This window comes from Galeopterus variegatus, unplaced genomic scaffold (assembly GCF_000696425.1).
Source record: "Galeopterus variegatus unplaced genomic scaffold, G_variegatus-3.0.2 Scaffold1202, whole genome shotgun sequence".
Lineage (NCBI taxonomy): Eukaryota > Metazoa > Chordata > Mammalia > Dermoptera > Cynocephalidae > Galeopterus > Galeopterus variegatus.
The window spans coordinates 85793-109097 of record NW_007727313.1 but is presented as its reverse complement, the minus strand read 5'-3'; the positions used below and the strand labels follow the sequence as shown (position 1 = coordinate 109097).

The 23305-nt window shown below is 36.9% G+C and overlaps 2 protein-coding genes across 2 annotated transcripts in view; one reads left to right on the top strand and one right to left on the bottom strand.

Annotated features, from left to right (window-relative positions):
- The window catches only part of DOPEY1 (dopey family member 1), a 77234-nt gene extending 74687 nt beyond the window's left edge, over positions 1-2547 (top strand). The window contains exons 30-31 of the transcript XR_550678.1: positions 590-643; positions 2334-2547. The gene's annotated coding sequence lies outside the window, so the exon portion shown is untranslated. The remainder of the gene's footprint in view (positions 1-589; positions 644-2333) is intronic.
- On the bottom strand, positions 31-22262 carry PGM3 (phosphoglucomutase 3). The gene is made up of 12 exons (XM_008575516.1): positions 22055-22262; positions 20090-20274; positions 17366-17433; positions 13464-13597; positions 12334-12529; positions 10328-10485; positions 9167-9250; positions 5987-6085; positions 4325-4438; positions 2830-2952; positions 1530-1703; positions 31-449 (listed from the first exon to the last, which is right to left on the bottom strand). The coding sequence occupies exons 1-12, from the start codon at positions 22256-22258 to the stop codon at positions 360-362; spliced, it is 1629 nt and encodes a 542-aa protein (XP_008573738.1). The 5' UTR covers positions 22259-22262; the 3' UTR covers positions 31-359.
- Positions 22263-23305: the final 1043 nt, after the last annotated feature.

Sequence of the window (23305 nt, the reverse complement as noted above, 5' to 3'; positions counted from 1 at the left end):
GATGGCGACAGCAAAGACAATCAGAAGGAGTAGGAGTTGGTAATAAGATTTAATTTTCCAGCAGTCTGCATGAAATTTTCCCTGCATACACTATAAAGTTAATAATAATTGAATCATATACTTAAGTCCCAATACTTTACATTAGTGATACTAAAATTAAAGGTAAATTTCATTAACAAGTATAACACTTTTTCTGAAGAATTATTCTGGTAGTGTTTAAGAAAAACGGTCAGATCTAGAAACCATCCAGTAAGGTGCATTGTAAACATTATGATTATAAATGTCTTAGTACTGCCATTATTACAACAGTTTTCTAAAAATTTTAAAAATCCAGATTCTCAGGAATATAAAAATTATCTTCAGAAACCTGGTTGGGGTCTTTCTCCAATTCCTCCGGCCAGCTGAAATACTGCCAAGCTCACTTCAAGTGCAAGGCTATCTGCACTTTCCTGCAAATTACATTAAAGGGGGTTAGATTAGAAGGACACAGCATCTACAATATGTTACTTGAACTCTAGGGAAGGGGAGGGTGCTTCCTGACTATTTCACGAACACATTCAAATGAAAACTTCTTTCTTTCATCTTTCAGTAACAAATTCCAGAACTTAAAAAATGGAAAACAGTTCAAATTCTTCTAAATAAGGTAAGTTTTTAATCAACCAATTCAGGTTATAAAATTAGTTATCCTTCCAAAACTCCGAATAAATTCAATAAAACCTAATCTCTTAAAGGCAGGAAGGCTACAACTGGCCCAACAGTAAATAATTCTCATGGCTTCAGTTGCCCTCTTTTCATCCATAAGGGACATTCATGCACTATACTCTGACATGGTCTAAGCTTCTGCAAAAGAGCTGCCGGGTCTTGTATAAATTAAATGGAAATGTCTCCTCCTTAGTCCCAGTCCTTGTCTGTGCAAACACTTTTATCAAGAGCTTAAGGTGAGAGACAAGATGGAGTATGTAAAGAGGGCAAATTATAAAAATCCAGACCACAAGTCTTGACCCTATCAGGAAAATGGAGGCATAGAGTAAGACTGTCATCTAAAGGAAATATTTAAAAAACAGAGTCCAGAGACAAAAGCAAATGGTACCTGTTGATTTAGAAATGGACTACAAAGCTGGTTGTTTTCACAAAGTCACAGCATTATATTTTTAAAGAAAAAAGAGTAATCTACTTCACAGTGTATAAAGTTAACGTGTCAAACTAAGTATTTATTAGTTATTCCTGCCACAGTCAGAAATATGACACTTTCAGGAAGTCTAGAATAAATCGAAAAATATTTGGAGAAATAAACTAAGTTGGTCTAATTTTGTTCAACTATATAACTGCTGATGAAAATAATTTCATAGTCTTAACAGAAACCTGAAAGGCTCTATAAACAAATTTCAAAGACATAAACTCTTAATTAACATATTGAGATTCCAAGCATTATTAAAATAGTTTTCTCTCCTAGGGTTCCTCCTCCATCGCCTATGTTATTAGACTCTTGCTGCATTGCAAATTTTATCCATAGAACTATCCCAGCTTACTTGCGTGTCTGCTTCTGCATACACTCGGACGACATCTTCTGTCCCAGAGGGCCGGACAAAAGCTCGGGAAAGCTTGTACTTCTTCACTAGGTCATTGATTGCCTCCTGTAGTCCTGGGGGTGTAACTGCTTGTCTTTCAGCATCAGTGGTGCTAATCACTCTCCTGTCTGCAACCTAAGCACAAGTGTTCGTATTTGTTACTATATTACACTCCCTTTCAGAAGCTTAACCTATTCAAGATAATTCCCACCAAATAATTATGGCTCTTTCATTTTAACAGTAACAGATCTACATTTCAACTTATTTTTCCACAAAGTACAACACAGAAAGTGAAGCACCAGATTAAGTATATGATAGAACTGCATTAAAATTTCATAAGTTTTTTTCCTCCAAGGTCAGAGTTATTTCAAAATTTGTACTTTTTTTTCTTCAGTCTATAAAGAATTACCTTTAGCAAAAAGATATTTCCACAGACCATATTCTACAGTTACCACTAAAATAATGGCCAATAAATAATGTATGACTTAAAGTTCCATGTCATACCTTGGACCCCAGTGTAGTCACTGACCAAGTAACTTTAGGTATTTTTAAAAAATAAGTGGCAACCTATAAGAGGAATGTGATAAGAATCTCCTAAATATGTCAAAACTAATCTGAACAATCATCAGCCATTTCTGTGAACTATGGTTTTAGTATCTCTAACATTCTGTTGGCGAATGTGTGAACTGGTATAAACCTGTATAGAAATCAATTAGCAATTTATCTGGAATGGCTTTAAAAACTTCTCTCCCTTTGAATCCACAGATTCCACTTTTCAGCATCTAGCCTCAGGAAGTACTCTGTGAACCAAAATGATAAGCTCTCTGGGTTTTGCTTCAAAATAATATGAGGGTGTATGGAGATGTGTAAGGCAATAGCTGAAATCTGTTGAAGGTGGGTGATAGGGATTCATTATTTTGTTCTCTCTACATTTATATGTTTTAAGTTTTCCATAATAAAATCTTTTTTTAAAAAGTGATACACAGAATCACTCATAATATTATTTATAATAAAGTTGGAAACCAAATACTTCTCAAACAATAGAAGTAAATGAATTTGTTATTCAATTTAAAGATGTGAGAAAACAGATATTAGGAGGCCTTATTTTCTATGTAATGTGTGTATACATATGTACAGCATGAAATATGATACACATAGAATGAAATGTGATACACTTAGGAAGTATTTTAAAATAGGGAGATTTGGGATAAAAGGTTTTAGTTAACATTCAAAAAAAGTTATTTTAAAATACCCCTCACACCTTAACTTTGAGTTGTCTGTTTGGAAGGTCCATATAGAGAGCATCCCACTGTTGGACAGTCAAGCCCTTTAAAGCCAAGATTGCCTCAATCACCAGCATGTCAGAAATAGCATCACCAGCTGCCTGCAAGATGGGGAAACAAATGGAAGAAACTGCTCTTAACATAAACTCCTGGATAGGAATGTTCTCCATCTTAGAAAAGCAACCATAGTATCCTGAGATTCCCCATCACTCTTTAACTGTGCCCTCCCCCCACCCCCACCCCACAGCCACATGCAGCATTACTAACTGGAGTGTTTTTGTGAATAAATAAACATGAACAAAAATGAGGTAAAGAAATCCACAGAAAACAACAGTGAAAGATATACAAATATTGAAACTACCTCTTCCTCTTAAGACACTTGCCTTTAGTATCTATAAAATCTATGAGATTAGACTGGGTAACTCTAAGGCTCCAGACTAACATTCTATGACTCAATTTTATCTTTATAACTAGATCCCTTTTGAGATATTACACCATGATGATGGAAGGCATCGTGGTAAAATGGGAGAAATATGAGCTTTGGTGTAAGATACACCTGAAGATGAATCCATACTCTGCCATTTAGTATCTTTAAGCCTTTGTTTGAGTTATAAAATGGGAATTATAATAACCCCTCTCTCTGTGTTACTGCAAGGATTACATGATAGTATGTATAAAGTGCCCGATATGTGCAAGACACTCAAATATTAGTTCCATTGCTTTTCCCCATCCTGACTATTGCTCTTCCATAGCCATGTTCTGCAATCCAATCCCAACTATCTGACCCACATATTTGTCCTTTGTCAAAGAGACAACCAATTATTTTTACTGAATTTGTTTGAGTTTGGTTTAAAAAAAATTTTTTTTTTTTTCCCGTTTTGTCTTTTTTCGTGACCGGCAACGGATCGCAACCCTCAGTGTCGCGCCCATACCGGACTGGGACCGGCAACGGGACCGCAACCCTCAGTGTTGCGCCTGCACCTCACTCAGCCAGTGAGCGGCCGGTCTGTATGTGGGATCCAAACCCTCGGCGGGAGCGCCGCCACATTCCCAAGCAGCGCACTATAGCAGTGCGCCACCGGGCCGGCCCTGGTTTAAAAAATTTTTTAGCAATGTATATACAATGGTACTTCAAAAAGTTCATGGAAAAACAATTAAAAAATCTTTCCATGAACTTTCTGAAGACCTCTCCTGTGTGTGTGTGTGTACTCAGTAGCTCAATCTGTTGATTCTAGGAGGAAACTACTTAGTACACTTGAAAATTTTCATCTTAAAATGTACGGGGAGGAAAGTATATTAAAGATGTTTTATCACTCCATTTCAGTGTAAATCTCAATTGTATATACCACTGTTGCAAGGAAGCCACCAGGCCAGGACTTCTCCACTTTAATTTTTTATATAGCACACTATGTTCTGCCCATCTTCTGAATAATTTAAAGGTAACCAAGAGTCCACCACCCCATCATTTCTGACCTGGTTAAATAAGTCAATAATGTTTTCAAGCATCTTAGCAGCTTTTCTTTTCTTTTCTTCTAATTCCTTTGTTAGTTGTTTTATCTTCATTTCAACAGCTTTACTAAACAGTACCTGCAGTGAAGACATACAAAATCAGTCACAAACACTAAGCCCCAGTCTCAAGTACTATCATTCTAACTAAACCACTTTTCATTCTTGGTGAATCTGAAGAAACTGAGGGGAAAAATAATGGCAGTGTTATAATGTATGAAATTAATATAAGAACCCATAGGACATTACTAGAGAAAAAAAGTATTCATGGATTATAACACTAGTTACCAAAATTTAAACAACTGATTATAAAGAAAACACCACCTTGACAAAAGGTATATACGTATAATGAGTTCATTATGTTTTCCCCTCAGCCAGGTAGCTAAATCAGTTGTGTGCAACAAGATTACTTAAGCCTGTCTGTATTTTTACTTTAGAGGATATCATTCATTCTTGCACAGTTTTATTGTCCTAAAATTTTTAAAGACATGAGCTTCACAAAAGTAGGAGGGCTCATTACATTTATCACAGAACAATGGCAAATAGTGTCACAGATATTTAGCACAATATATATATATATACATCATGTGCCTCAAGATTTCTATGACATTTTGAAATGCCTTATCCATCTTTTTATTGCATTCAAGAGGCCCAGTACTGAAGAGGAGTAGCACACGGTGCTCAACTACCTGATGAATACATGTGTGTTGGTAAAATAAGGTGCAGGATGGTCACCTGTTTCTGTAAATAAAGTTTGACTGGAACATAGCCTTACCCATTCATTTACACTATACCAGCAGAATTGAGCAGTTGCAACACAGACTTTATGGCTTACAAAGCCTAAAATATTTGACCTTTATAAAATCATTTACCAACTCCTGTGATTAGACCACTGAAGTTATATTCTAATTGCATATTGTAGGACCTTATTTTTCCCCTTCTTATATTTATGGCCTCCAGAAGACAACTTTGAATTAATGAGGAAAATTATTTGCCCTAGATTCAAATTTTCTGTTGGCTACCTCAAATCAGTTTATGAAATGAGATGAAGTGTAAAAACATTTTTTAAATTCAGAACCTTATGCGTTTATTTAAAACCAATTATACACTTTAAGATGGTGAATTTTACTTAGATGATATGTGAATTATATCTCAATAAAATTTTTTAAAATATCCTGTCTGCTAAAAAAAAAACCATAAATAACTTTATATGCTTATCACTAATTAGTTTAAACTCACTTCCAGTTATTTATAACTTAATTCTCAACTTTCCAACACTTATCAATTCACTGAAGCTGCTGAACTTTTCCTTGTCCCACCGATGGCCAGTTGAAGGAAAATGTATAGACCATCTGCTTATAAGAAAATCAAGAACTGCATATTTTTCTAAAAACTAAATTATTAAAGGAACAAATTATATTTCACATTCAAAGAAGGATCATTACCATCAAAAAGATAACTAGTTTCACAACACATATATAACATATTCTTATATGTTAACCAAAGAACCTTATTACCACCAATCATTTCAGCAAAGTAGAATATTACCTGTTACTACCCGAATACAGAATTCCCATCATAAAGAAAAGTGCCAGCTAAGGCCAGTTGTAATTGTTTAAAAGAACTTACTGTGCCATGCCCATTTGCTTCAAAATAAACTCCAATGTCAAACTCTTGAGCCTTGTGGTGCAAATGTTTTACACCAGTTTTAGTGCAATAGACAGGTACCTATAACACACACATTTAAAGAAATATAACAGCTATTATCCAGTTTACAAATATTTATCATATACCTACTTTCCCAGGGATAAAACAAGGAACAAAACCTACTGGAGCCTATTCTAATGAGAAAGACAAGCATTAAAACACAAAATGATAAGTGTTACTGTGGAGGAGTTAAGGCATTGTGGAAGCACACAGCCAAGGGAAAGGCAAGGTGTCAGAGGAGACAGTCTCCATATAAGACGATGAAAGATTACAAGTGGGAATGTGACATGATCCAGTTGTTTTAGAAAGCTGAGTTTAGCTACAACGTAGAGAATGGCTTAGAGCAGGGATCTACAAGCTTTTTCTATAAAGGGCCAGATAGTAAATAGTTTTAAGTTTTGCAAACCACATGGTCTCTATCACAATTACTCAGTTCTGCCATTGTAGTGGCACAAAGCAGCCACAGTGGCAGAAAGCAGCCACAGACTATTAATACATAAGCATGGGTCTATTCCATTAAAGCTGATTTACAAACAATGGAAAGTTAGATTTGATCCTCAGGCCACTGGTTGCCACCTCCTGGCTTACAAATTTAGGAGGCAGCAGTCAGAAGTTTTCTAGGACTAATTACAGCAACAATGTATGGTGGCTGGATCAGCAACAGTGAGTAGAGAAAATCAAGGATGGATCTGAGAGAGACTTAAGAATGGGTAAGGAAAAACTGATAGTAGCAAAACTGCAAAAGAGATCAAGAGTAGCATTTCAATGTAGGAGATCTCAGCAATGTCAAGAGAGTGAGTTGAGAAGACTTTCTGATGTATTAGGTTTCTTAAACAGGATATTTTACCTATAATAAATATTTAAGACAGAAAATAAGAAAATACAACAATAACCTAAGTACTGAGAATCCCTGTGAAAGGCAAGCAACTGGGCCCCAGATGAAAACCCTGAGTTTACTATAAACGTATATTTAAATCAGGTCACAAACTAGCAGCCTCCAGATAGGTTTTGTTCTGCCCACCCACTATTTCTTTTGAAAGGGAAGAAATTCACACGAAAATTCATATATGCAGCTTCTCTTGAAGAATGACTAAAGCTGTCAGCAGCTGGCCTGGGCACACTCTTCCCACTCCTTAGGCAGCTGCTACACTCATCCACTGTACCCGCCCAGATGCTGAAGGAACCTGATATTGCAATTCTTGCTTTATAGAGAATGGAAAGGGAACAAAATCTAGTAAAATGAAGGAATTTGAAACAGGATACACAAAAGTTGGAAAAACATTACACTAGTTAGTGAGAAAGTACCCGCCCAGATGCTGAAGGAACCTGATATTGCAATTCTTGCTTTATAGAGAATGGAAAGCGAACAAAATCTAGTAAAATGAAGGAATTTGAAACAGGATACACAAAAGTTGGAAAAACATTACACTAGTTAGTGAGAAGAAAAAAAACACAAATAGGCTTCCAATTTTTTCCATGAACCCCCGCCTAACTCTTAGAGCAGGTAGTGTGGTCATCTGCTGGACGCTGGAGCAATAATTAGAAATGAAATCTCCCACCAGCCCAGAAAAGCTCTCCACAAAAGCAGAGCAAGAACAGTTTTATTGCTGAACAAGCATTAAGCCAGATTGTGATATGCATCACAGGCAATTTGCTAAGGAGATTGCAATGACAGTAAGAAATCTCACCCTTTAGTACAGTCAAGCAGATACACTGCATTCCCTACATGTTCTCAAGATGAAGGATAACTAGTGACAAAAATTCTCTCTTTAATCAAACTTTAGTCAGGCTCATAGGAGCCCAACTTTTAGCAAGAATCCTGCTAAGTTGGTTTAGCCAGTATCCTTCACCCTGACATCTGATAAAAGTCCTCGTCCTCCACCATCCCGCAGGTAAGTCCTCACCTTTGGCCTGTCTTCATCACGAATCAAGCTGTTCATTTATGATAATATGTGATTATTTTGTGTATGTATATGTCTTAAATGCACATATATGTGTATATACATACATATATAACTGCAATAAAGAGTTAAAATATTTTTTGGGCCGGCCCAGTGGCACACTGGAGAGTGCGCCGCTTGGGAGTGCAGCGGCGCTCCCACCGAGGGTACGGATCCCATGTGGAGACCGGTTCCCGCTCACTGGCTGAGCACAGTGCGGGCGCAACACCGAGGGTTGCGATCCCGTTATCGGTCAGTAAAAAAAGACAAAAAGGAAAAAAAAAAAAAAGAGTTAAAATATTTTTTAAAAAGAATCCTGTTAAGTCAGTTTAGCCAGAATATCCCCCTTTTACCCCTAATGTTTCCTTTTTGGTGATTTTTCCATCCATTGATCAAAGTCCCACCCCACACACCCTGCTGCTTGGCTATAAAATCCCCACTTTTCTACTATTCTTTACTGTATTCAGAGTTGAGTCCAATCTCTCTCCACCAATGCTAAACTCCATCACATTAGTCCCTATGCCTATCATAATAGTCTTGAATGAAGTCTGCCTTATCATTTTAACAAGTGTAGCGTGAATAATGTTTTCTTTAACACTAGTCCTCAAATTAGAAGCCTTGACAACACCATGTGTCACATGTAGTTTATCCTAAATTTACCTGCTGATTGGGATGGCTGTCTATGTTAGGTAATTACCTTTATCTAATGGAATAATAAAACTTCTCATGTATCTATGACAGGTAGATAGTTACAACTTGGAGCCAGACAGCTAGGTTAAACTCTTCTAAGACTGGGATACAGAGGTGCTATCTTGATGTTTACATTTGAAAGAGGTAACTTCAGGCCCTCAAGAAAAATATTCCTGGGCTACAAAACTGGCTTATTTGGTCTTTAAAAATATTTACATTTATTACAATGGGGCAGAGAAAGAATTTGTAAGTTTTCCAGAGGAAATGCTCTATGAAAAAGAAGGGGGAAAGTCTCTCCCTTTTTGCATCAGGAACAGTTAAAAATTTTTTTCTTATTTTTGATTTCTAATTACTCTTACATGAACAACAGCTCAGCTTCATGCACGACAGCATACTCACTTTTATGACATTTTCCTCACAGAATTATAACAAAATTATGAAGAAACGACTAGAAAATGAAAATGGTTCAAACCTTCATAATTTCTTCAAGATACCGGGTTGAACTTCCATTTGCATATGCAGTTTGTACAACGCCAATATTCAAACTTTCTCCAATCTAGACAAAAACAATGATACTTAACCTGCCATCAAAAGTACAGAGTTGACAAAAGTAAACATGAGAGTTCTAAAGGATAAAAAAACTATCAGCCAGCTCACCTGTGCCTTAGTTTATGGGATAAATGACTGACCGAAAATTTACACATGGAAAAGAGCCTAAAATAATTTTGAGCACTATTTAAAGCATTTCTACAAGGAATCCTCTTTAAAGAAGCCTGTGATCTCCTGATCTTTCTCTTTCACTTTTTAACACAAAAGTTGTATTGGAATCCTCTTTAAAGAAGCCTGTGATCTCCTGATCTTTCTCTTTCACTTTTTAACACAAAAGTTGTATTGGAATCCTCTTTAAAGAAGCCTGTGATCTCCTGATCTTTCTCTTTCACTTTTTAACACAAAAGTTGTATTGGAATCCTCTTTAAAGAAGCCTGTGATCTCCTGATCTTTCTCTTTCACTTTTTAACACAAAAGTTGTATTGGAATCCTCTTTAAAGAAGCCTGTGATCTCCTGATCTTTCTCTTTCACTTTTTAACACAAAAGTTGTATTGGAATCCTCTTTAAAGAAGCCTGTGATCTCCTGATCTTTCTCTTTCACTTTTTAACACAAAAGTTGTATTCTTAAAATATACCTTTTCCAGATTATAATAATTATTTCCAATTACATCATATATTTAAAGATAGCCTGAAAGAGAGTTCCAAAAAAGCAAAACAAATCTCATATCACTAAGCTTATCATAATCATAGTAAATAAATCTCTCAGATGATGAGATTTTCTGTTAGAAGTAAGGGCTTCAGGGAGTGATGGTGGAACTCACATTAAAGTTTCAGTTATGAAGAAACCAAAACTTTAGAAAGCTTCAAATCATAATACTTAGCCAGCATAAGAAAGAAAAGCATACTTTCAAGTTCCAAAACCAGTACACCAATGTTGAAATGACTGGAACTACCACTTTTTGTATTTTCTGGCCACAAATTGTGCCTTTCAGACATTCAAATGACTGTCTGGATATGGAACTATTTCACTAATAAATCCCGTTTCATAGAACGCCAATCCCCGCCCTCCCCCAATCACCATACCTCCAACAGGAGCTCTTTAAGGAAACTGCTAATTAATGTTGCTATCTTGTCTCCATCTATGAGATGAAAGTGACCATCTGCATCATGATAGTAATAAACAATTCTGTCTGCATCTCCATCAAAGGAACAACATCTTTCATTGGACTTCATTTCCATTCCTAGTACACAGGATAATTTAAAATGCATTTCAGTCTAAGAAACATAAAAAGTTTTAGGTTTTTCTTTTACACTAGTAACCAGGGAAAAACTTTTCACTAAAGCATGGTCACAATTGTCCTTATGTGTTACATGTAGCATGTCCACTATAATTTTTCAAGAGATGTTTAAAATTATCCTTCCAAATAAAAACTGTCTTAATCTTTAAGTAGTGTACAGTTTAGTGGTAGTTTTTACGGGTCAAATCCTTTCACAGCAAACTAAAAAAGCAATGTTCAAAATCTATTTATGATGAAACTTGCTATAGTACTAAAATAAAATTCCATCTGATAAGCCAGTTAGTTCGGCTAGACAGGTTTCCCATATAGTTTTTTGAAAGATACAAGTATTTCTGAATGCAATTTACCTAGTACTGTGATGTCTTTTACATATAAAAAATAGTTAGCAATAGAGGCATGGGCTTTGATTTAATGCTAATAGAAGTGATTTTTATTTGTTTACACCACCAATAACAAGAAACACGGGTAATTAAAAGCAAAGAATTATAACCTGTGAGAGAGAACTGGCTCATGAAATATGCATAAAGCTATTGAAACCTGAGGCAATTGTCACATCAAATTTATTAGAAAATGTGGCTGTCCCTTAGCCATGACCAGCAGCAGAATGACAAATCCAACATGAGGCAAATAAGAGGTAAAAGGCATTTGTCATGAATACAATTATAAGGTTGACTATAGGACACAAAGCCAGCTAGCTTCAGGAAAGCATGAGCTACGGATTTGTTCATACTGCAGCCCCAGAGCCTAGAACAGTAGAGAGTAAGAGTTCAGTATTTAGTGAATGGATAAATGAGTAACAGAACTGAACCATCAGTAAGCAAATGTCAAAACAAGCAGTTCAATGAAAAGTGGCTCAAACAGGTTGAGGAAATTGAAATTTTACTACAGTGAGGCAGAATAACATGAATTAACAGAGAAACTAGATGAAGTCTGTAGAGTTCTAGAATGCATGCTCTATTTAAAGGGGACGGCAGCTATTTGACTGCAGCAGATTAATGCCATGTGTCAACAGACATTTCTGATTTTGGTAAACAGATGCCAGAGATTCCAATATGTAAGAAAACTCACAGAATTTTTAATCAGCGGCAACTAATGCAATTAAACATGCAGACATACACACACAGCACACCAAACAAAACACATCTGCAAGCCAAACTGGCCTCCAGGCTAATCATTTAGAATCGGTAATGCAGATAAATCTACAACACATCTTACTTCAACTAAAATCTGAAGAATGGTCTTCCTCCTAATCTGCCTACTGTGGATAACACTGATTGTGCTAACAATTACATAAGTAGAGTTACATTCCCTTTCCATTATGTATCTAATTCAGATAAGGTATCTAATAATACTACTTAACTTTAGATCAGTGATTCTCAGAGTGTGGTCCCCAGGCCAGTGTCATCAACAAAGCCTGGGAACTTGAAAGAAATGCAGATTTCTAACCTATGCAAATCCTAAAACTCTGGGGTGGAGCCCAGGAATCTGTGTGCATACAAGCCCTCCAGGCAATGCTGATGCTTGAGTTTGAGGACCACTGCTCTAGAATGCCATTTTCTGATTTTGCTTTCTCCAACAGATTTCCTATAGACTATGAGGAGTGGTATGACTTACAGGTAAAGGGGAAGATCATGTTTTGAATGGCACTGACGACCGGGGAAGATTCCTAAAGATCCCAAAGTGGCAGGACTAGCTGCATGATTCTTAACTCACTTGGCCATCTCAGTCTATAAGTGAGATCGGCTTTAAAGAGCTCTACCAACAAACTTTAACAGTGCTAGTACTACATACCCTGTGGAGGTTTCTGATGACTTTTCACAAAGTCAGCCCCACAGAAATGATTGAGTTTCCCTTTGGTCCCATCATTAAACAGCTGAATTGACAGCCCCTGTGAGAAGTAATGTTCCATTTCTTTGAGCTTCAGGGCCCCTATGCCATTTGCACAGTCAACCTTAAGTGATCTATATTTATCTCCACTGGATGAGGCCTTCAAAGGAAAAAGACATCGAAGATAAATTTCAAGTTATAAAAGCAAAAGTGAAATATACAGCAAATATGCATATACGTAAACATGTAAACAGTTTCCATTACTTCAGTTAGTTAATTGATTTTAGCCCAGGAAACAATCGTACATACATTTCAGATGAAAAATATAAAACACCAAAGTAAAATTTAAAAATACCTTGGACACTGGAACAGTTTCACTGACTGAACAAGTTATGGAAATACAGCTTTATTAGAATTTAGCCTCAGTTATGCAGGGTCCCTTAAAAATATTATCATCTATATTACATGGCAGCCATTCAAATGTGGGAATGAGTATATAGAAAAAGGAGTAGTAATATCTTCTGTCATTCTCTTCATAGCCTATGACATCTCCAAGCACATTTGGTTTTTTTCCTAATTGTTGGTGTCCTCTCCCACCCATCCTCACCCCAAAATATAAGTTCTATGAGAGCAAGGGCTTTGTTTGAATTAACTGTGCCTGTCAATGACATACACTCAATATTTGTTGGTCACATGAATTATACCCCTCAGATCTCTCCAGGTTTAACAAGCCAATATACCTAGAAAAAAATCTTTCTCAGCAGATGCCTTAAGTACTAAGCCAATAGCACCTACATTAACTCTTAAGACCAAATTCATCTGAACAAATACTTATGATAACAATAAGACCTCCACCATGTTTTCCCCCTAATGATCTCAGTATGTACTATATGCCTTGGCAATTAAATGCCAACATACAGTTAGCTGTAAACAGAGACCAGAACTTTGTGGAGCTTTAGAGAGAAAAAAAAGATGTACTGCATTTTTGGAAAATGAAGGAGGAAGAGTGACAAACTATTTAGATAAATTGTTCAATTGGTCATGTTACTTTATTCATTTGTTTAAACTCTAACCATGTTCAAGAGATTTTTCACCTGTTTGGTAAGTTCCACAAAAGCTTTAGAGAGTTTCTGGTAGTAACCTTCTATGGTTGCCTTGCCATACTGGCCACTGGTATTTCGACAATACACCATGTAGTGCAGCTGTGGTGTTGTTAACAAGCCATAATCTGTCATGGAAATACAAAAAGCAATTCAACACATTTCTTAATAAAGGAAAATACAAGTTTAAATGTATGCATAATGTAGGAATTTCAGGGTAAAAAATCCTCTTTTTTAAAAAAGACGTGACAAAACACAGAAACACTAACTTTCACATTATCCAGATGCACAAATATTCATTAAAATCATTGCAACTACATGTCACACAGTCAATTCTACAAGAAATACTACTTTTAGTAGCAAAAACAATCATGTAGTATAGACAGGTAACAATGTAAATATAAAACAATACAGAAAAATAATAATTGAATTGTTTCCAGTAATACTGCAAAACAAACTACATAATTCAGATGAACCATCTTCCTGAAAACAACCAAAAATGCTTGATAAAAGAGAAAAATCTCTTTAAAAGGAACTGCAGTGCTGACAAGTTACAGAGAAATTATCAGGCCAAAATTTATGTGAAGGCACGAACTCCAAAATCTGAGCTAAGGGAAGCCAATTTTGCTGTGAGGGTATTCCTCTAAACTAGAAATTGAACTATGGTTTTCAAGTGCAGAAAAGTCCATGCTGGTCTAAGATGGGGAAGCCAGTAGAAGACCAGGCCATCATGAAGGTGAAACCACAAAGGACTATCCCTTCAGTACAAGGGTGGGTCAGAAATGAACCACCCCAAAAGTCACGACCCTGAGGACAGCTGTCTTAGAACTAAGCAGAGCAGACCGGGGGGAAACCCGTTCCTGAAGAGCTGTCACCCCAAGCACAGGCCCTTGCATGATTTTCCAGCCCAAATGTACGCAACCACAGGAGACCAAAAAGAACCTTGTCATTAATTAAAGTGGACCCAGACAGGTAGTGCCCCAGGTCCTCAGCAAAAGCAAACACTAAACTTTGACAGAGAATATACCTTCTTCATAATCCTCAAAAATGTCCCACAATAATTTCCCCCTGCCAAAAAAAGTCTTACAGTCAAACAGCTAAACTCAGAAGAAAGGCACCATGAGCAAAAAACAAAGAAATGCATAGCAGAGATGGACCAGCATCCAATGAGTAAATATTTGGTGACTTGATCTGTCTATGGACATCAAACTCAAACACAAGAGTTTAGACTGCAAGCAAAAAGGAGTCATTTTAAATTCTTGACCCCTGCAGTTATTCAACAGAAATGGTATTTTATGACGGTAATCTTGGCTTTGGTATAAAGACTGGATGGGAGGAGGTGGGGGAGCTCAAACAAAGTGGATAACAGCTTAGAATGGTTTAATGGAAGTGTTTAACAACAGGAAATCATTATTCCATTACCCAAAAGACATGCTAAAGGAGGAAACCAAGGATTTTGTGACCAATATTAAAATTACTAAATAAATTTGTTAAATGTTCTATATACTTAGTAAAAACCATCATCATCTATTAAAGTGATCAACCAAGAAACCTGGAAGGTGTTTTTCACAGCTCTGTTCTCACCACATACCACAAAATCCTTGGAATTCAATATTAATCTCAAAATTTTCAATTTCTCTCGGTATCATTACTCTTGCATGAACTATTGCCCATACAAAAATGGTCTGGCTGGTCTCTTTTCCTTTTTTACAACCTTCCTTTCCCTTCTCTACACAACCACCAAAATGACTGGCTTCAAATGAAAATGTGATCACATAATTCTCTTGCATAAAATCTTTCAATGGGGGGCCGGCCCGGTGGCGCACTGGATAAGTGCGCCGCTTGGGAAGCGCGGCGGCGCTCCCGCCTGAGGGTTCGGATCCCACATACAGACCGGTTCCCGCTCACTGGCTGAGCGAGGCGCGGGAGCAGCACCGAGGGTTGCAATCCCGTTGCCGGTCCCCGGTCCGGTACGGGGGCAACACTGAGGGTTGCGATCCGTTGCCGGACACGGAAAAAGACAAAAGACAAAAAAAAAAAAAAAAAAAGTCTTTCAATGGAGTTCCACAGCACTTGGAATAGACCCCAAATCCTTGCCATGACCTACAGGGCCTTGGAATGATGTGGGCCCTGCTTACCTCCCTAACCCTATCTTCCACTAGCTTCCCCATCCTCCCTGCCGCAGTCACTTAACCTCTTCTGTTTCCTGAAATACAATAGCCTGAAGAAAGAAACAAGGGAAAAGTTTTAAAAAGTACTCTCAAATCTTTCTAGACTGAAACACTAGAGGAGTGATGGTTCTAGAGACAGTGCTGAAAAGGTCAACTATCCTGGGATGGTAGAAAGAACACAATTTTGGGCAGGGTGAATCCAAGTTAAGGCAAGCCACCTAAGCAAAGACATCCCTCAAACCATTGCTTTACAAACTGCAGGCCACAGCCTGTCAGTGGGTCATGGACTTGACTTAGGGACACAAAAACGGCACTTCCGCATTTTAAACCAATAAATACATGTCATATAGCATGGGTGAGTACTGTTTATTGAAACTATCATTTTAGGTATACACACAAGCACACATACACGTCATGATACAAAAATGGGTTTCTTACTATGGGTTGAGATACACAGTAAAATAGACTACTGGAGGGTTTTCTATAGCAGGTAGTCAAAAATGTTTCAGGAATTAATAAATGAATGAGTAAAAGGTAACTGGAGCTACAGCAGGAGAGATGATCATTCAGAAATCATGCAGAATGAAAGAGAAAACTGAGGAATGCCCATATCAAATGAGACAGAAGAGAAGCCAGCAATAAGGAATAGTGGCCAAGCAAGTAGAAGTTTAAAGAAAGAGGGAGTTTTAACAGTGAGGAAATCTGCAGAGATGGCAACTGAAGTAAAAACTTTAAAACTTAAATTCTTGAAGTTATTTTTAGGTCAGAGACCCCACTGAATATCTGACAAAAGCTATGTATCCCCTGCCTAGAAGAGTGCTGCTTGGGCAGGTAAAACTCTGCACACTGTATCAAGAGGTCCACAGGGTCTCTGCAGCTTCCTCAAATGCTCCACAGGGGTCTCTGGGTCCTACGGACCCCTTTATAAGAGCCACAAGATTTGGCAATTAGAATTCAGATGAGTGGCAGAGGGAGGCACATTTCACTGGAGAGGCATGGATAGAGACTCACCTGCAGGAGGCTAAGGAATGACTAGAAGATGAGCAAACAGAGAAGGTGAGCAGAGCCAGCTCTTAGAAGAGGCCAGATTAACTGTGAAGGGGACACAGCAGGAGGCAGAGGTTTCAAAGGTAAAGAGAAAAAAATGTTTTTAAAGAGAAAAATCTGATACCAGAAAATATTCACTTCAGGGCACAAAGGAGTCACTGCATTTACAACGAGCACAGCCTCTGTGTGGAGAGGATCATAGCCTCAGTTCTGTTGCATTTAATTCTCCCATTTGATATAATAGGAAGAACCACCTGTCAAAACTTAAAACCGTGATTCCATGTTGGACAAAGATAATTTCCGTCACTATTTGACTGGTAACAGCTGATTCCATAGCTGATCAGCTATTAGGGAATAAAAGCTCCCCAAAATAAACATCTTCACGTAACTTTAAAGGTTTTTATTTTAGGAAATTCAGCCTTACTAAAGTAGAAGTTGTATTAGATCAGCATTTCCTACTTATAATCTCCTATAGTACTCCAACAGGTAAAACAAAATATACCTGCCCGGAAACAATCTAGATTATTTTAGCAGTTAGTATTTTATGTCTAGGAGTTCATTTTTTAAATATTTTCATTGGTGTTTTCAAATACTTCTAAATAAATATAAATTATTTTTGTAATTTAAAAAAAGTTTTTAAAAGATTCATGTAATTTACAATTCAGGATAACTACATACCATGGAATTGAGCTCCTAAAACAGTCACACCATCTATTACAGACTGTGAAAGTTTCTCACTGCTGGGCCTAGGAAAGAAAAGGAAGAAGATAATATATCCCATCCTGAAATCAACAGAATTGCTGGTTCTGCAAGCAAATCCAGAAATTATAGGCTACAAATTTCAAAATAATAATAAGCTAATTTCATCTGAACTGAAAGTTAATAACTCTAAAAAGAAGATACTGGTAAACTATAAGCATTTCAAGTAGCCTTTCACAATCTGTCTTGGAAAAATTTCGGCTTTCAAGTAAATTTAGAAAACCTATATAAACGATACCCTAACTACATCACACCCAAATATCTTCTCATGTTTGACTATAGCAACATATAGGTTGTCCAAGAATAGTAAAAACAAATACTGAATGCACACTGTATATAATACAGTACTGGCTATTAAACCACCAAGGATATAGAACCTATTTTCCATTTTATAAAGTCAGAACAAATTATCTGTTTGAAAATACAGATCATTATAAAACTGCCTTGTAGAAAAAGATGTTCTATCACTTAGATAACAGGTTCCCGTTCCTTTGGGTATATACCCACCAGAAGTGGGATTGCTGGATCATATGGAAGATCGGTCTGTAGTTGTTTGAGAAACCTCTATACTGTTTTCCATAGTGGTTGTACTAATTTACAGTCCCACCAGCAGTGCAGGAGCGTTCCCTTCTCTCCATACCCTCGCCAGCATGTTATTCTCTTTTTGATTACAGCCAATCTGACTGGGGTAAGGTGATATCTCAATGTGGTTTTAATTTGCATTTCCCTGATGACTAGTGATGTTTAGCATTTTTTCATGTACCTGTTGGTCAACTGTATGTCTTCCTTTGAAAAATGTCTATTCAGCTCCTTTGCCCATTTTTTAATTGGGTTTTTTTTTTACTGTGTAATCGCTTGAGTTCCTTGTATATTATGGATATTAATCCCTGTCGGATGCAGTTAGCAAAAATTTTCTCCCACTCTGTAGGTTTTTGTTTCACTCTGTTTACTTAGCTGTGCAGGTTAGGTTGATATAGTCCCATTTGTTTATTTTTAATTTTGTTGCCTGTGCTTCAACTTCTGGGTATATACCCAAAGAAATGGAAATCATCATGTCAAAGGGATACCTGCACTCCCATGTTCACTGAAGCTCTGTTTACAATAGCCAAGATATGGAACCAACCTAAATGTCCATCAATGGACGAATGGATAAGGAAAATGTGGTATACATACACCATGGAATACTACTCTGCCATAAAAAAGAACGAAATCCTCCCATTTGCAACTACATGGATGAGCTTGGAGAAATTTATGTTGAGTGAAATAAGCAAAGCACAGAAGGATAAATACCACATGTTCTCTCTCATAAGTGGGAGCTAAGAGAGAAAGTAGGAAGGAAAGAAAGACCACAGAGGTGTGTTGGACTTGCAGAGAGAGCGAGCATACGTAGGGATTTAAAATGGAGTGGAGGAAAGGGGGATGGGGAGGGAGGTCGGGGATAATTGGGTGGGGGACACGGGATATAATCACAATTTGTAGTAATGAGGATGCTGCCAGTATGGATTTGGCCATCACATCTTGGGCACAAGTGGTAACAATCAGCTTTGTATCTCATGAATATTCATAACCAATAAAAAAAGTACTAAGAAAATAAATAAGTAAAATAAAATATAAGCAGAAATCAAAGTTAGTTTTTGAATTGTATTTCTGGAATAAGAAAGATGATGTGTAATCAGGACATGTCTGATAATTTTGTTAAATTATATGAAGAAAATTACAAGGATAAGAAAATGTAATTAAATCACTAAAAATAAAAAAATAATAAATTTAAAAAAATAAGTTAGTTAACAGATAATAGCCAAATATACGTAGGATGGCTTTACTGTAGGATAATAATTTACATTAAAACATAACCTACTTGGTAATTTCTACTACCTATAAAATCTACATCCAGTGGAATTTGGAAGACACTCTGGTAACACAATAAAGGGTAAAAAAACAGTCCAAGCCACTAGGAGATTGAGTAGAAATTTCCTTTTGAAAGAATCTCTGGATAAGACCAAATCTTATCAAAAGAGAATGCTACTGTTTCAAAGTGCACTTTTAATCTAACATTTTACAAAAAGATATCTTTTTGTAAAGGAAGGCAAAAGCTGCCAAATATGACAAATATGTAGAAAATAACACAGATTTTTTTTCCAGTGAACTCCAGCATGAGAAAACAATATAAATATTTGAACTGACAGTAACACAGATTATAAATTAAATCATTCAAAATGAGTTAAAAGCATGTGTTCTAATTCTGCAGGGAAAAAAATAAACATACAAAAGGAGGGTGGGAGACATCTATCAAATGCTTCTCTTGTGGCAGAAAATAAGTATTTTGCATACATTATTTCATTTAATCCTCACAAAAACCTTGTGAAAGGCCTTATCATGAACATTTTATAGATGAAGAAATGGAAGCTCCAAAGGTTGAGGAACTAGCTCAAATCGTTAAGTGTGACAGCTGGGGTTCAAACCAGAGTCAGACTCCAAAACCAAAGCTGCAGTAATGACTTAGTTTGTATATCCTACTACAAAGGCCAGTAGGGAGAGGGGCCATTCAGGGCAATTTCACTTTATTTTTTCCCTTTGTCTTGGGTATTGACACTGACGCAATCAGCTCCTAAAGCTGCTTTCACCAGGAACTCTTATCGTCACCTGGTATCTCTACCAATAACTATGAAGGCATCTTGTTGCAGATTCACGGCTTCTTTCTCACTGATGTCAATAAGCACTCTCTGCATATCTTGTTCCTCAGCATTTGCCAAATCAGTAGCATGTTCCTCCCAGGATGGTGCCAACATCTCACCCAAAGGATCAACCAATTTTACACCATTGTCTTCCTAAAATGAAAAACAATAAGCAATCTGAATATTCATGAGGATAAGTTGTTCCCCTAACAAAAGACAGTGTGATGGCTGAGTAGTTTCAATAGTTACTACCCAATATTAATATCATGCACTAGACTAGGTGTTTTACATGCATTATCTCATTAAATGTTCATGACACACATCAATTTAACTAATAATCCTATTATTACTCCAATCTTTACATTGAGAAAACTGAGATTCAGAGAGGCTGGGTAATTTGCTTATGATCACACAGCTAACAAGTATCATTGCTGATTTTAAAACATCAAGTTTATCCAATTCTTAAATCTGAGAATCACTATGCTACACTAGTTTTTTTTTAAAGGCTATTATCTGTGCATTCACTATCAAATAACTGATGGGCATAACTAGAGTATAGTGAGGGCACCTAAAGATCCTTCTTGCTATGACTCTGGACTCAAGCTGATAACTGACTCCCAACCCTGTTCTGCTCAAATTCCTGGAAAGAAATAAGGTGTAGTTAAGAGTGAATGGCAATTGAAAGAAACGGCTCAGAATTGTTTTGAAAATTGCTTCCGGAACTAGCAATAAATGCGGAGCTCTTCCTACAAGTCATCAATCAATTTTGGGAATTTATACATTTACACATTCACACATTTGGAGAGATCACAGATTTAGAAGCTGAACAGGCAATGTCCCCATTTGGGTGGGAAGAGAAGATTTCAATCCCTCACTGACCTACAGAGCTTTAACTTGCTGATGACTTAGCTACAAAAATCTCATAATCTCATGCTCTAGCAATCAAATAGAAGCATATTATTCAAACTATGTATTACTGGGCTATAGGCAATACAGAATAAAATAGTTCTACTTCTTGGAAAAAAAGGTTAACCAAGATATAGAAACAACTTAAGTGTACACGGATAAATGAACAGATAAAGAATATGTGATATATATGTATATACACAATAGACTATTATTCAGCCTTAAAAAGAATGAAGTCCTGCTATTTACAACATGGATGAAACTGGAGGACATTATGCTGAGTGAAATAAGCCTGACACTGGACAAATGCTGCATGATCTCATTTATATGGGAAATTTTAAAGGGTAGAACTTATAGAAACAGCTTGATTGTGGTAATCATTTCACAATATATACATATATCAAAACATGACACTGAACAACTGGAATATATACAATTTTTACTTGTCACTTGTACCTCAATAAAGCTGAAAAAATAAAAATAAAAATAACTATGTCAAAAGGAATACTTTGATTAAAATCTTAATTGTCATGAAGACTAAGAACCATTGGGCCTCATGAGTATTCTGCCCAAAGCTCACATTTGGATCCCTGGACCCACCTGTTTGGCTATTCATTCAGAACAAGAAACTATTACCTAGCTATAGAAAACCTGTCTGGAAATTTCAAAATATGTCTTTTCAAATGTTTGCCCTTCCCTCACCCATCCCCAATCTCTTTAATCACTAATAAATTAATAGAGGCCTGATAACTGTCTCAATTCAACTAATTGGAAGGACATTCTGTTATTTCTCTAATATTGGCACTCCCTCCAAAATGAGTCTCATTTCATTCTCTACACACCCTCTTGGGAGTCATGACTTGAATGACCACTCTCTTAAAAAAGAGTTGCTTCAAATCCAAAGGAACATATAAATGAGAAGGCACATTCCTAGAATCAAAGTTTGTACTTTGGGTCAAACTGCTCAGATGCTAGGGTTTAATCTTGTAAATAATGGTTTGCTTCATCAGAGAACTAAGGGCTTTACCTCAGGATTGTGTGATGCTGTTACCATGACTCCTATGGTGGATTTTGTCTGTTTTGACCTCAGGACAGCTAACAATCCCATGCGAAACATGACATGATCAAGATGTTCTGCCTTCGTTCGAAATCCAGCAGTCCCATATTGAAGAATGAGTCCATTGGGCTTGGCATGTAATGCTGAGTGTTTTGTAATAACACCTAAATCCATGTCTACAAAATTAAGAAATATTTTTCAGGCATAAGAAATCTTTCAAGGATCATTTGCTTCAAAAACTGCCAACCCAACCTAATAGGTCTGCTTCATTCTGAACCACCCCAAGAACCATATGTTTGAGAGAGCAAAGAACAGTTGAGTAAGTCCTGAGGGTTAGAATTACCTAGAAAATCCTGCTCAATTCGTATTGTTCACCCTAGAGCAGATTCAGGGAAGAAATCAGTCTGTCCACCAACTCATCTCCCATTTTGGCTCTAGGAGTGAGCCTGCATCTAGGGTGAAATTACAATGGTCCACTAGCAATTAAAACGGAGATTTTACACCTAAGTTCGGAGAATCTTAACAAGATCAAAGGTTACCTCATTTTTATAAAAAGGAAAACATACATAAGTTAATGCGGGTAGCTGGTAGACCAAGACCTAAGGTCAGATTCTCCAGTGGACTGCATGACTACATACCTCAAAATATCAGGAAATCTGTGTGGTTCTTTTGCTATTCCTCCCAGGCTAGAGACATTTTCCCAAAGGAAAAACAAAGGGTAATAGTCCTCCAAGACTGACCAGATCTCCAAATACACCTTGCCAAAAAACCAAATGGATTTTTCCATTTTCATAAGGAGAATCAGAACACCCTTCTAAGACCTGAAACTAGCAACATCTTCTTAAGTAATGCCACCTTTTTTTACCTTTATTTTAAAAGTCAAACATTAGCCCTTAGCACACTAACACTCCCTTTTAGAGGGTACTCCAATTAGGTAGAACTCGGAGTTTAGACCTCAGTTCAGCAGTGCATACCCTCAAGTGGCCCATATACTGCGCACTTCCTGGGTCTATTCATTCCCAGTTAATCCAGAAATGAGGAGCAGTCCCACAGCTACTGGCCTCATGATCTTGTTCTCTTTATTGTCTTTCATTACTTCAATGAATAAAAATTAATGGAAATGGTAAAAAATGTTTGCTTTTGTTCACCTGGGAAAAGCTGGAATTCGGCAAGCTAATTTAGTTCCTACCAAAGTGATCAAATCTCTTTCACAAGGATGAG

Coding starts and splice junctions, on each gene's coding strand:
- PGM3 (XM_008575516.1), bottom strand. CDS start 22,258: ATGGATTTAGGTGTTATTACAAAACACTCAGCATTACATGCCAAGCCC. Junction 10,486..12,333: donor TCATCAGAAACCTCCACAGG/GTATGTAGTACT, acceptor CCTGTGTACTAG/GAATGGAAATGAAGTCCAAT. Junction 2,953..4,324: donor TTATTGACTTATTTAACCAG/GTCAGAAATGAT, acceptor CCCATCTTGCAG/GCAGCTGGTGATGCTATTTC.